Source organism: Podarcis muralis, chromosome 7 (assembly GCF_964188315.1).
Source record: "Podarcis muralis chromosome 7, rPodMur119.hap1.1, whole genome shotgun sequence".
Classification (NCBI taxonomy): domain Eukaryota; kingdom Metazoa; phylum Chordata; class Lepidosauria; order Squamata; family Lacertidae; genus Podarcis; species Podarcis muralis.
Window position 1 is genome coordinate 25,103,490 of NC_135661.1, and position 12,707 is coordinate 25,116,196.

At 47.9% G+C, this 12,707-nt stretch overlaps 1 protein-coding gene across 3 annotated transcripts in view; it reads left to right on the forward strand.

Moving 5' to 3' along the window:
• Positions 1–8,636: 8,636 nt before the first annotated feature.
• The window catches only part of DISP3 (dispatched RND transporter family member 3), an 84,055-nt gene continuing 79,984 nt past the window's right edge, over positions 8,637–12,707 (forward strand). For 2 of the 3 annotated variants that reach the window (XM_028740645.2, XM_028740647.2), the window contains exon 1: positions 8,637–8,917. In XM_028740645.2, coding sequence (XP_028596478.2) covers positions 8,873–8,917 — 45 coding nt within the window. In that variant the 5' untranslated portion in view covers positions 8,637–8,872. Of the gene's footprint in view, positions 8,918–9,562; positions 9,872–12,707 lie in introns of those variants that run through there. The other variant, XM_028740648.2, reaches the window with a different exon arrangement.

A 12,707-nucleotide genomic window follows, 5' to 3' on the forward strand; every position in this document is an offset into this window, starting at 1 on the left:
TCAGTTGGACATTGTCACAGTCATGTCACAGGAAACAACATGGAAGGTCAAGTCCACCACGATAAGGAACAGATGGAACCCCTATCTTCAATGGATAAAAACTACTGGAACAAAAGACATTCAGTGGAAACTAAAGATCCTATGCCCGTGGCTGAGGATAATTGTTTGAACCCTTCCAATGGATATGGGTGGGGCGGGGTGGGAAGGGAGGGAAAGGAAAAAATTGTACGGGAAATTTAAAAATTGGAAGGAGATAATATAATGTATGTAAAAATTCCAAACTCAAAAAAAAGAAAGAAAAGAAAAGAAAAGAAAAGAAAAGAAAAGAAAAGAAAAGAAAAGAAAAGAAAAGAAAAGAATCAAGTATCCTCAACCTGCTGTTTTTTTTAACCTGACTGCCCCAGGGAGCTTCATGGCCAAAGGTATATTTATTTCTATATTAAGTTATGAAGGTTGCGCCTATGCCATTAAAGCAGTGAACTAAATTTTAGTTTGGTAAGTACTTATTGCCTGTATTTCAATCTTTCCAAACGATTTCTATTTGTGTGTGTGTCTGTGTAAAAATGGTAGGAAACACGCCCCGCCCAGTCTGTTTCTGAACGTGTTGCAACTCTAGAGTTGATCTTCACAAACATGAAAACCTCTGTTCTGCCTTGGTCAGACCCCACCTGAAGTCCTGAACTCTTTCTTCTTTCCATTGCACCAGAACCATTTACAAGCAGAGCTGACACATTCTAGTTTTGTCCCTGTCCTCCTCCTCCCTGCTGAGTCCTACAAGGACAAAACAATGGTACCTCGGGTTACAGACGCTTCAGGTTACAGATGCTTCAGGTTACAGACTCCACTAACCCAGCAATAGTACCTCGGGTTAAGAACTTTGCTTCAGGATGAGAACAGAAATTGCGTGGCAGCAGCGGGAGGCCCCATTAGCTCAAGTGGTACCTCTGGTTAAGAACAGTTTCAGGTTAAGAATGAACCTCCAGAATGAATTAAGTTCTTAATCGGAGGTACCACTGTACTGAGATTGAGGAGGAGGAAGCTAGCAGCCAGAGTCATTCCCTTGAACAAAAGCATCGCTCAAGTGCCAGTCTACTCAAGACCTCCATAATTCAAAATATGCATTTGGAGTTTGGTATTTGCCTTTTGCTCTTCGTTCTGCTTCGCTGGCTGGTGACAGCAGGCCAAGAACTCCAAAGCCTTTCAGACAATCAGGGAATAATAGACCTCGCGGAGGCTGGCTGTCCCCCAGACAGAATTTACAGGGCCCGAGAGAGTCTCCTTGGTGTTATTTAACACCCTGGTAATGAGCACCTGAACAGGGAAGATTGCTCAGGCGGTGTCACACAGCCTAGACAAACCACCAGGAGCTCCAAATGGAACCATAAATTTAAAAAACCACTGGGCTAGGTGGCCAACCAGATTTCATTCTGTCAGGAAAGATGAAGGTGAAGGCCATTGTGAGGATGATGATGAAGAAGTTGGCCAGGGATCATGGGAAATGGAGGAAGTTGGTGACAGAGAGCAACAATTATAAAAGTGGGGTGGGTGCAGGATCAATGGTCTTTTATTGGCAGCAAGAAAGATTGGGGGGAAAGGGACATGGGGTGGGGTGGGGGGAGGCAAAGTACATCTTTGCAGCTCAGTGGCTCCCAAACCTCCTTAGTTCCGTAAACTCATCCCCAGTGCTCCCTACCCTGTAAAAAGCTTTATTCAGAATAGTGCTTTGCACAACTCACTAAGGAAGATAATAACACAATATAATTCAAAACAGTAAGTTAATTGCACGTTTATTCAAAATCCAATAAGTTTCATTAATTGATGAACTTGATCCAGTGATGCCAGCTTTTCAAAGTCTGATAGTCTTTTGCAACTCCAGGGGTACCTGCAGCCCCCTTGTCCCTTAGTGCCTCCCCAGGGAATCCCACTTCCCCTCAGGGGGTGGTACTCCCCAGTTGGGAGCTGCTGTTCTAGCTGTTTTATCCTGAGTTCTCTGCTACAGATCAATAAATGATTTTTTTTCTTCCTATCCAAAATCCTAGTGCATTTCCTTTTTTAGATATTCATTAGGAATTGAGAACCTCGGGCTTTCTTGGCCTCTCAATCCAGCCCTTGGACCTCTCCCTAGACCATGTCCCATCCCCTGGGCACACCTCTTGCCATCTTTGTTCTAGGCCCATCCTCATCCATTGGCCGGGCTGGAATGTGCCCCTCATCCTGCATGCATGAACTCTGCTTTTTGTAAGTCTGAAACGGAGTCTACTGTGTAAAGGTAAGAGTCACATCCCTTGCTTCACCCACATTTTTCTCAGGCTCTGCCCACCACTGTCAAAAGGATGCTTGGAAATGTGATAGCCTAGGACTCGGACTTGGAGGCTGAACCTGAGGAATCCCAGCCTGCACAGGAGTCCCTGCCTCTAGGACCAGCTGAGCCACGGCTGGGGCTTGAGCCTGAAGGGTCCTCACCTGTGCCGGATCCTCAGGAGGAGACAGCAGCTGAGTCTGCTCTGGCTCCTGAGATGATGGAGGACCCATTGCCTGCAGGTGCTCCACTCTCTCTCTCTTTTTTTTTATTAAAATTTTTGGTTTTTCACAGTTTTTATTTTTGGTTTTTCACAGTTTTTATAAACACAAACAATACACAATACAAACAAACAAGCACACGAACAAACATATATAATTTCATATCCCTTTTTTCTTAAACCTTACTTCACTGACTTCCCCATACCTCCCCTTTCTACCTCCCAATTTCCAGAATTCTTTCAGCAAATCCTAACACTTGGTTTTATCAAATTTTTCCCTTATTCTTTTCTTTTACTTAATCTTTTACAGCTGTAGTCCCCTTTTTCCCCCCCTAAAACCTCGACATTTTAGCACTCATTAATTTTACAATGTTTCTTAAGATAAACTTTAAATTTCTTCCAATCTTCTTCCGCCGTCTCTTTCCCCTGACCACGGATTCTGCCAGTCATTTCAGCCAGCAGGTGCTCCACTCTCAGCCCCGTCAGGGGAAGCTGAGGTTGCCTCTGGGTCTGATAACCCTCCAGCCTCTCCTGAGCTGCAGAGGCTCAGGGCAGAGAGGCGGAGGGAACTACGTTCCTGCAGGAGGAGTGCTCACCTCCAGGCCAGGAGAGGCGAGTCACCTGTGGACCGGGGCCACCCTATGCCTCGGGGCAGATAAAAGCCAGTCAGCCCCAGTCCCAGGTTGCGGGAGCAACGTTGTTGCTAGCCTGTTCCTGCCCTGCACCCTGTCCTGCTCGTTTGCCAGAGTTCCTGACCCCACCCGACTCCCTGTCTTGGACCCAGCTACAGCCTTGATGGACAGCCTCCATACTGCACCATCGACCTCGGACTGGACTCGGACCTCGACTCTCGGTTAGCCCCCGGGACCATCACAGGAAAGTTCCTAACTAGAGAATGAAATTGTACTTCAATCTCCAGTTATCTTCAGATAGGACTAGGAAATGTATCACATTTGGAGCTGTTCCAGGTGCTGAAACTCAAACTATTGCCCACAGAACAGGGCTGGGCCCTTCAGAAGTTGTTGAACTCCAATTCCCATCAGCTCCACCCAGCATGGCCAATGGTCAAGAGTGATGGAAGTTGTAGTCCTGCAGCGGCTGGAGTTCCCACCATTGGCTGTCCTTGCTCTTCAGCATATCAGGGTCCACAATTCCTGGGATGCTGGGAACAGGACTTTGCCCCCAAATCTATTTTGACACAGCTGTGGAAGGAATGTCACTTTGCAGTAGAGTAGAGCATCTTCTCTGCATGCAGAATGCACCAGATTCAATCTCCAGGCAGGGATGGGAAAAGACTCCCTGCCTGAAATACTGGAGAGCTGCTGCTGGTCAGTGTGGACAATACTGAGCTAGATGGACCAATGATCAGAATCAATATAAGGCAGAGTTTCCTATGTTCATGCAATGTGATGGTGGGTTTTGTGTGTGTGTGTGTGTGTTTTATTACACAGGGTTCCAACAGATAATAATAATAATAATAATAATAATAATAATAATAATAATAATAATAATTTATTATTTGTACCCCACCCATCTGGCTGGGTTTCCCCAGCCACTCTGGACGGCTTCCATAAAAACCAAAGATACATTAAAATACGGTATCCAGTGAACAATTGGGCTCAAATAATGTAAATCTACAAGTATGGACTAAAAAGATGCAACAAATCACACATGCTTTGTATTGTCTTGCTTAATCCAGAACTCCAAATCCCAAGGAAATGGTCCAGGGATGAAAACTGAGGTATTCATATCTGGAACATGGTAGAAGATTGCAGGGCCACAGGTGAGGAGATGTCCTTCCTGGGGCGAGTTTGGGACATCTGTAAGGCTGCCTGAGGCTTTTTGCTGGAGTCATTACCAACAGCTGCATTGCAAGTGGAATATGGGGGCATTGTGGCGCATGCTAATTTAAGATTGTTTACTGGCCTCTCGGTTTGATTGATTGATCACTGTCCCTCACACCCACAGGGGTTCCACTCGCTTGACTGCACTGCCGCATTTTCCATTTGGCCCCTAAATGCTCTCTATATTTCCCTGTGTGGAGTTGAACATCAGAAGAGCCTGCTGGATCAGGCCCAAAGCGACCCATCACACCCAGCGTCCTGTTCTCACAGTGGCCAGCCAGATGTCCCTTATGGGAACCCTGCATGTAGGACCTAAGCACAAGAGCATTCTCCCCCTCTTGTGGTTTCCAGCTACTAGGATTCAGCACCTTGGTCAGAGAGAGAGAGAGAGAGAGATGGTGGTACTCACATCAAAGCCCTGGGTCTGGAGATGCAGGAGACTGAACCAGAGATCTTTTGCATGCAAAGTAGATACCACTGAGCTACAGCAAGTCTCCCTCACTACCAACGCCTCAATATCCAAGGATGTGTACCCAAACTCTGCCCTGAAGATGACATGTAATTCTCTGTACAACTGAAAGATAAATTCTGGGGAAAGTGAGGGTTTGCAGGTGGGAGCAGCCCCTTGCCTTCTGTAACAGCGGCCCCCAGGTCCTTGCTGCATCACATGCGTGCAGATTCTGTCTGCCCCTCCTTTCCTATTTCCCTCTGTTTTATGTATATTTTATCATTCAATATTTTATCAGCTCAATATTCACATGATCCCTGCACTGAGACCAGTCAGGTCCTAAGGGTGTTCAAGGGGATATTACAGTGCCAGGCCTCTCATGTGGCTAGTCCTGAGTGAGGTTCTGCCCCAACCCTTCCCTGTCTTTGAATCTTGCATTAGACTCCAAATTCACATTAGTTTAGCAACAAAAAAGACTGTATTTTGGTGGTTGGGGTGGTGGTTTAGACTTCCTTTAGCTCCATTATATCATTATTTTTATTTATTTATCACCTACCCTTTACACTTCCTGCCAACCTAGCAGTTTGAAAGCATGTCAAAGTGCAAGTAGATAAATAGGTACCACTCCGGCGGGAAGGTAAATGGTGTTTCCGTGCACTGCTGTGGTTCTCCAGAAGCCGCTTAGTCATGCTGGCCACATGACCCGGAAGCTGTACGCCGGCTCCCTTGGCCAATAAAGTGAGATGAGTGCCGCAACCACAGAGTTGGCCATGACTGGACCTAATGGTCAGGGGTCCCTTTACCTTTACCTTAAGGGGAAAGGGAGTCCTCAGGAAGGGGGTTGTTGAGCAAAATGAGGGGCATCAGCCTCACGTATGTCCAAGAGACAGGAAGCAGTTGGGACAAAATCTCACACAGGACTAGCAACACTGGAGGCCCTACAGAACCTCCCAGGTGCCAAGATAAGCAGAGGGAACCTTCTTGGCAGTTCCTCTGCTCTCAGAGGCTCAGGGAAGGGGATGGCCTTCTCTGGGGTAGCCCCTAATCTGTGGAACCCCCTCCAACAGAGATGCATCTGGCACCTTCATTATACAGTTTCTGGCAAATGCTGAAGACACACCTTTTCATCCTGGCTTTATGACACTTGAGGTTATGTTTTTGAGACCCACTTAATTTTTATGTTGTTTTAAATTGTTTTTAATATTGTGTTTTAATGGTGTAACCCACCCTGGTATCTTAGTGTGAAAGGTAAAAGTACCTATTTATCTACTTGCCCTTTGACGTGCTTTCAAACTGCTAGGTTGGCAGGAGCAGGGACCGAGCAACGGGAGCTCAGCCCGTCGAGGGGATTCGAACCGCCAACCTTCGGATTGGCAAGTCCTAGGCTCTATGGTTTAACGCACAGCACCACCTCTTTCCCCTTACTCCTTGTCAAAGCCCACTCCCCCTTATTCACTCCCCACACCCTCATGTCCCTAGGCCCCAGGGAATGTTTCTCACAATCGCCTTTCAGCCTTTTGTCGCCCTGCCACTTGTCTCTATATATTTAATCAAACATATGACTCAAGATTCACATGATTTCCAGAGCCAGAGCAAGTGGCGTCTGAGTCAGAGGACAGGCTGCATGCCGGCTGGTTTACCAGGAGGACTAAATGATGCAAGGATGCTGGGGGTGGGGGTGGGGGCTGCTCTCGCTCTCTCACCCTCCTCCGCTGCAGCTTAAAACTCATCCCCGTCTCATCTCTCTTCATTAAATTTCTCATTACTCAGCATTTGACACTGCGCAGCCCTGATACATCAGGCGATTATAGACTGCAGGCATCTCCTCACTGACTTCCCCAGGGAATGCACCCCCACCTCCCAAACCAGCAGGCGAGAGAAGGGAAGGCTGCCTCCAATGCTTGCCCTACTCGGAGTAAGCATGCTGAAATTGATGGCTCTCACGTAGTTTTACTTATTTCAATGGGTCGACGCCAAGTAAAACTTTGTGGGTGGCAACCCAGAGTTTTCTAAGTTCCCAAGGTCCGTGGCTGCAGATGCTTCTCTGGTCAGACCTCCACAGGAACAGTGTAGTGTAGTGGTTAGAGTGTCAGACCAGGACAAGCATGCTCGGTCTTTTGTGTGTTTCAGGGTTGTTTACATATGGGGAGGAAAGGGTTAAAAGCTCCAGCCAACAACAGCCCCATCTGCTGCATTTAGGCTTAACATCCCCTGTCACACACACCTGTTCCAATAGGAGGCTGTTTTTAAGCCTTATTGCAGCTGCCATTGACAAAGGGTTGTATCGAGAGAGTAGGCACATTCAAATTTATGAGCCTAAGTTTGTAAGGCCCATTGATTCAATGTGGCTCTCAACCTAACCTACCTCACAAGGTTGTTGTGGGGATTAAGTGAGGGGTGGGAGAAATACTTACACCGCCATAAATGCTCACCAGCAGCAGTCACTCTCCAGGGTTTTGAACCTGGAACATTCCTCTCCTACCTCTATGCCTACAGAACCTCTGGAGCAGCCTTTCTCAGCCATGGATCCCCAGATTTTGTTGGACTACAACTCCCATCATCCCTGACCACTGCTAGCTAGGGATGATGGGTGTTGCAGTCCAACAACACCTGCAGATCTAAGGTTGAGAAAGGCTGCTTTAGTGTGTTAATATCAGCAGAGAGGACTCCTATTCTGCCATCCTCAGAAGGGCTGGGTACGGTTGTTTGGGAAAGGGCTCTCTCTGTAGCAGCCACTAAGCTGCTTGTCTAGCATATTCGTTGCATAGCTTTCCCTGACTCATACAAAATCAAACTGTGCAATGCATAAACTTGCAGGTTGAGCCCTAAGCATGCCTACTTGGATGCAAGCCTTAGAGATCCATAAGGATTCTAAAGAAGCATGCAGAGCAGAGGTTGAGAACCTGTGTGGTCCTCCAGAATGGTGTCATTGGATTCCAACTCCCATCTGTCCCAAAAGCCAAGGATGATGGGAGTTGGAGTCCAGCGGCATTTGGAAGGCCACAGACTCCCCAGCATAGGAAAAAGATCTTCTTCTGAAGATCACAGGAGGTCTAGCATGAGTGGCAGAGCCCAGGTTCAATCGCCATACCCGGAAATGACCAGGAAAAGTGACGTGCTCGGAGCTGTCCCAGGTACTGAAACTCGAACTACCGAGCACAGAACAGGGTCGCGCAGGCATTCGTGGCCCTCCAGGTTGAACTCTAACTTCCATAGAAAGCGCGTGTGGTGTAGTGGTTAGAATGCCAGCCTAGGACCCGACCTGGTAGTCCAGAGTTCAAATCCCCACTCGGCCATGAGGCTCACTAGGTGACTTTGGGCTAGTCCCTGTCTCTCAGCCTAAAGTACGTCACAGGGTTGTTGCAGAGATTAAATGTGGGGCGAAGGATTGTTCAACTGCCCTGAGCTCCTTGGAAAACAAGGTGGAATAGAAAAGCAATAAATAAAACAATGAATCAGCCCCAGTGAGGGATGATGGGAATTGTAGTTCGGCAACATCTGTATGCCCACAGCCACTGTCGAAAAGCATTTTACCTCTACTATACAAAGACCGGTTCCCCCCGCCGCTTTCCCCCCTTCTTCTCCCCCCTGGTTAAAATCCCCCTTTCCCCCTCCACGCCGAGGGCTCCTCCTCCTCCCTCCCGCTCAAAAGGCTATACCATCGCGCCCGTCCTTGCAGGGGGAGGCGAGGGTCGTGCGTAAATGAAATACACCCCCACCTCCATCCCACTTACGCGCGAAGCTCTCCAATTTGGAGAAGCTGGAGGCGAGCCGGGCGCAGGAGGCGCACAATCCGGGAAGGGGTTCGGCGCCCCTTCTGCCTCCCCTCCTGCAGGCGACGCGTTGGTAGAGGCCAGGGTTCTCGGAAGCCAAGCAGCCGAGGCGGAGTATAAAAAGCTGCGGCAGGAGCCGGTGGAAGCTTGTGAGCTGGGCGCTACTTCCCGGCGTGGAGCCTGGAGAGAGGAGCGCGGGTGGATGGCTGCCTGACTTGCCTACGCGCGCCCTGGCCGTGCTGGGGGAAGGCGCCTTTGTCCCGTGGTGTCTCCCCACCTCTCCTTTTCATGAGGGAGTGGTCCCTTGAGCGCCCTCACACCAGCACTAAAGAGGTAGCGGTCTCTGGTCGTGCTCTGCAACGGAGTGCCTTCAGATTTATTATAATTAGTTTGTGGGAGGTGGGTGCTTTTTTATTTGTTGCCCGCTTCTGAGCCAGCGATTGTAGTGGAGATCGGTTTGCTGGTCGGGACGAAGAGGCAGATTTCCTTGGTTCAATTTATGCCCTATGTATTTTTTGGGGGGGGGGGCGGCGGCAGGCTAGGCTATATACCTGTTCCTAGAGAGTGAGCAAGCTTTCTGTATTTCAGCTGGGGAGAGAGAAGGGGTGTTTGTGTGTGCCCATTAGTGGTATCCATTGATTCCCAAGTGCTAACTGGCGTTCCTAAGTCTTCGCAGCTGGAGGGCGGGTGGTTTATCCTGAGTCTGCATTGGAGGTTATTATTATTTTGATATCATACTCCCAATGCTGTATAAGGAACCTTCAAGCGACTTACAAAAATTCAAAAGCATAATATGAAATCAGAGGTCTTGCCTCAAATCTGTGCCCAAGGTTTTTTTTGCCATTGTCTATGGGATTTTTTTTTGGGGGGGGGTGTCAATGTGTTTTCTACACTGTAGCTATGCTGGGAGTAGATAATTATAGCCTAATGCTTGTGAGGCATTAAGGTTATCCTGCTTTCTGTGATTCTAAGTGTCCCCATACTTTAAAAGGGAGTGTTTTGCTTGCTAAGGGTTTTGTTTGTTTATTAGTGGGGTGTGCCTTCTGGGATCCCCTTGAAACCTGCCTAGAGATTAAATTTCTCTGGCACCTTGACTCTGCTCTAGAGGAAGGGAGGAGGCTGGTGCCCTGATCCTGGCTCAAAAGAGTGTTGTTGGCGTGTGTGCTTTGTGGGAGGTTGTTTGCGGCACCCCCCACTACCCCAGCTTCTGCTGAGAAGAGAAGTTTTCCCCTTGCCATCTTCTGCCGGCTTCAGCTAAACAAAAGTGATCCTGTGTCCAACCAAGAGGTAGGAATCAAACTTGATATTTAAAAAACAACTTTTTGGAGTAAAGCGAGAGGTGGAGGAAAAATGAAGATGCGTGAAACAGCACTGGTGGGGAGAGGGTGTCCCAAGGGAGGCAAACGACCACTAATTCAAATCTTTCAGTAACATGAAGAACGGCACTCCTCAATTAGAAGCTCACTAAATGGGGGGGGGGGGTAAGTCACTTCCCCAGTTCCCAATAGGGCTCTCCTGCGGAAGAAGACCATAGCTCAGTGGTAGAGCATCTGCTTTGCATGCAGAAGGTTGCAGGTTCAATCCCTGAAATCTCCAGGTAGCACTGAGATTGTCCCCTCTCTGAAAACCTGGAGATCCATGGTCAGTCAGGGCAGACAGTCCTGAGCTAAATGGGCCAGTGGTCTGATCTGTTGTACTTCCTATGTGCCGACGCCGGGTAAAAGCTCTCACCTGCTTGCTTTATTTAAAGACTCTGAACCGAGCAAATATGTTTTATGAAGTGTGGACGTTTCAGTGGCATATGTTTGATGATGCGGAGCCTGGCTAGGAGATCGCTGTTGCCTTCACCTTCTGCTTAGTCTTCCCAGAAGCGTCTGGTTGGTAGCTGTGGATAGCGGGGAGGATATAAAGAGATAGGTGGCAAGTTAGCTTGATCCAGCCATGGCTCAGTGGGAGAGGAACCACTCTCTGTGCAGGATGTCCCCAGGTTTGATCCCTGGCATCTCCAGGTAGTTCTGGGGGAAACTGTTTGAAACTGGTCAGTGCAGAGCTCAATGGACCATTGGGTCTGACTCATTTATTATTATTATTATTATTATTATTATTATTATTATTATTATTATTATTTATTATTATGTATACCACTGATATGCCAAGACTATATAAGGCAGCCTCCTTTGTTTCTGATTTAAATCCAGTCGATGAGGACTAGAACCTTGTGTTATTTTGAAGGGAAAGGGTCTGAGCTCAGTGTTAGGAAAACGCGTTTTGCATGTAGGGGGGGAGGCCCCAGGTTCAGGTTCTGCGCAGGGCTGGGGGAGATTACAAAAAAGGCTAGAGAGCTTCTGCTGGTCAGTATTGACAGCATGGAACTAGAATCATAGGACTGTAGAGTTGGAAGGGACCCCGAGGGTCATCTAGTCCAACCCCCCTGAAATGCAGGGATCTCAGCTAAAGCATCCATGACAGGTGGCCATCCAACCTCTGCTTAAACCATGGAAGGAGAGTCCCCCGCCTCCTGAGGGAGTCCTTTCCACTGTCGAACAGCTCTTACTAGGCGGGCTAATAGTCTTGACTTGAGATAAGGCAGCATCCCTTGGGGACAGTGGGATTAGTTGTGGTTTCCCTTTCCACCCCAGCTCCCTCTAAGCATCGTCCTGCTTGGGTGTCTGGCTATGTTTGAGGTTTCCCACAGAGAAAGTGGAGTGGTAAGCGATGTGCAAGTTGTACGAACACAGAAAGCTGCCTGAAACCCTTGGAGAGCTGTTGCCAGTCAGTGTAGACAATACCAAGCTCTTTGGACCAGCGGTCCGATTCTGTATCAGGCAGCTAGCTTCATTTGCCCCCGTCTGAGTCATCCCATCAGAACCATGAATCTTATTTTCTTTCCGGTGGGGATCTCAGCAGAAGATCACCTGCTTCGCACGCAAAAGCTTGCAGGTTCCGTCCTTCACTAGGGCTGGGGAAGCCCCTGTCGGAACCTTGGTGTGCTGCTGCCAATCAGTGTGGACAGTACTGAGCTAGGTGGGACAGTGGTTTGATTTCGGTATAAGCTTCCCATGCTCTGTGTGGCAGCCATTCACCCATTTGAAAGCTACGGTTGGGTCTCCCCTTATCTTCCCTGCCATCGGAATCAAACTCGGCTAGCTTGCAGGAGTGTGTGTTTGTGTGCAACAAGAATTGACCATCTGGCCTATAAAGGCATTAAGATCAAGAAATGCAACCCAGTTACGTTTGCCAGTGCCTGGTGATTATCAGCTTGCAGTAACTTGAAAGCGGGCTTTTCCCCCTGGTAGTGCCAGTGTTGTGGATTGGCCTCCCCGTTGAAATATGAGCGGCCCCATCAGTGCCGGCGTGCTGCAAGGATACACCTGCTTTGACAAACCTTTCTCTGATCTGGTTTGAGTCTCCTGCTCTGATTGTTGTTTTGTTATTCTGTGTTCATAGGCTCGCCTATTACATATTTTAATTATGGGTGTTGCAATGCAGCTGTTTATGTTTAATAAGATCTCTTTCAATTACGGGCAGTTCTATTTTTGCAACTTGATTTTTATCCTTGTTATCTTGCTGCCGGCTTTTATCGGTTCCACAACCCACTTAGTATTCCTTCTTGAAAGGAAAGGTGGTGTGTGTTCTTCTCAGTTATCCTAATGAGCTCAGCATTGCAAATCTAACCACAGGTCCTTCACCCACAACACCTACCCATGTATGTTCCTGCACTCCCAGTTTAGAGCTTCCTAAAAGCTGTGACCATAGGATCAGCCCCCAACTCTTCCCAATATCCCCTTTCTTCATTAGGAAAATTCTCCCGTCCGGTTTTTCCTCCCGAAGCCTGTGCTTAATTACTCACCTTGCCCACCTCCCTGTTACGAGCCTGCATAAATCACAGGCAAATACCTGTGATTAAAAAGTGATCACCTCTGCTAATGTTGGAAGACTCGGGATGGATAAGAGAAAGTCCTCCTTCACACAGCGGATATTTAAACTGTGGTACTTGCTCCCACGGGAAGCAGGGATAGCTGCCAACTTGGATGGCTTTAAGAGAGGATTAGGCAAATTCCTGGAGGATTTATTTAGAATTTTATGTATTTATTTATAGTTCATAACTATATGGACTATAAAT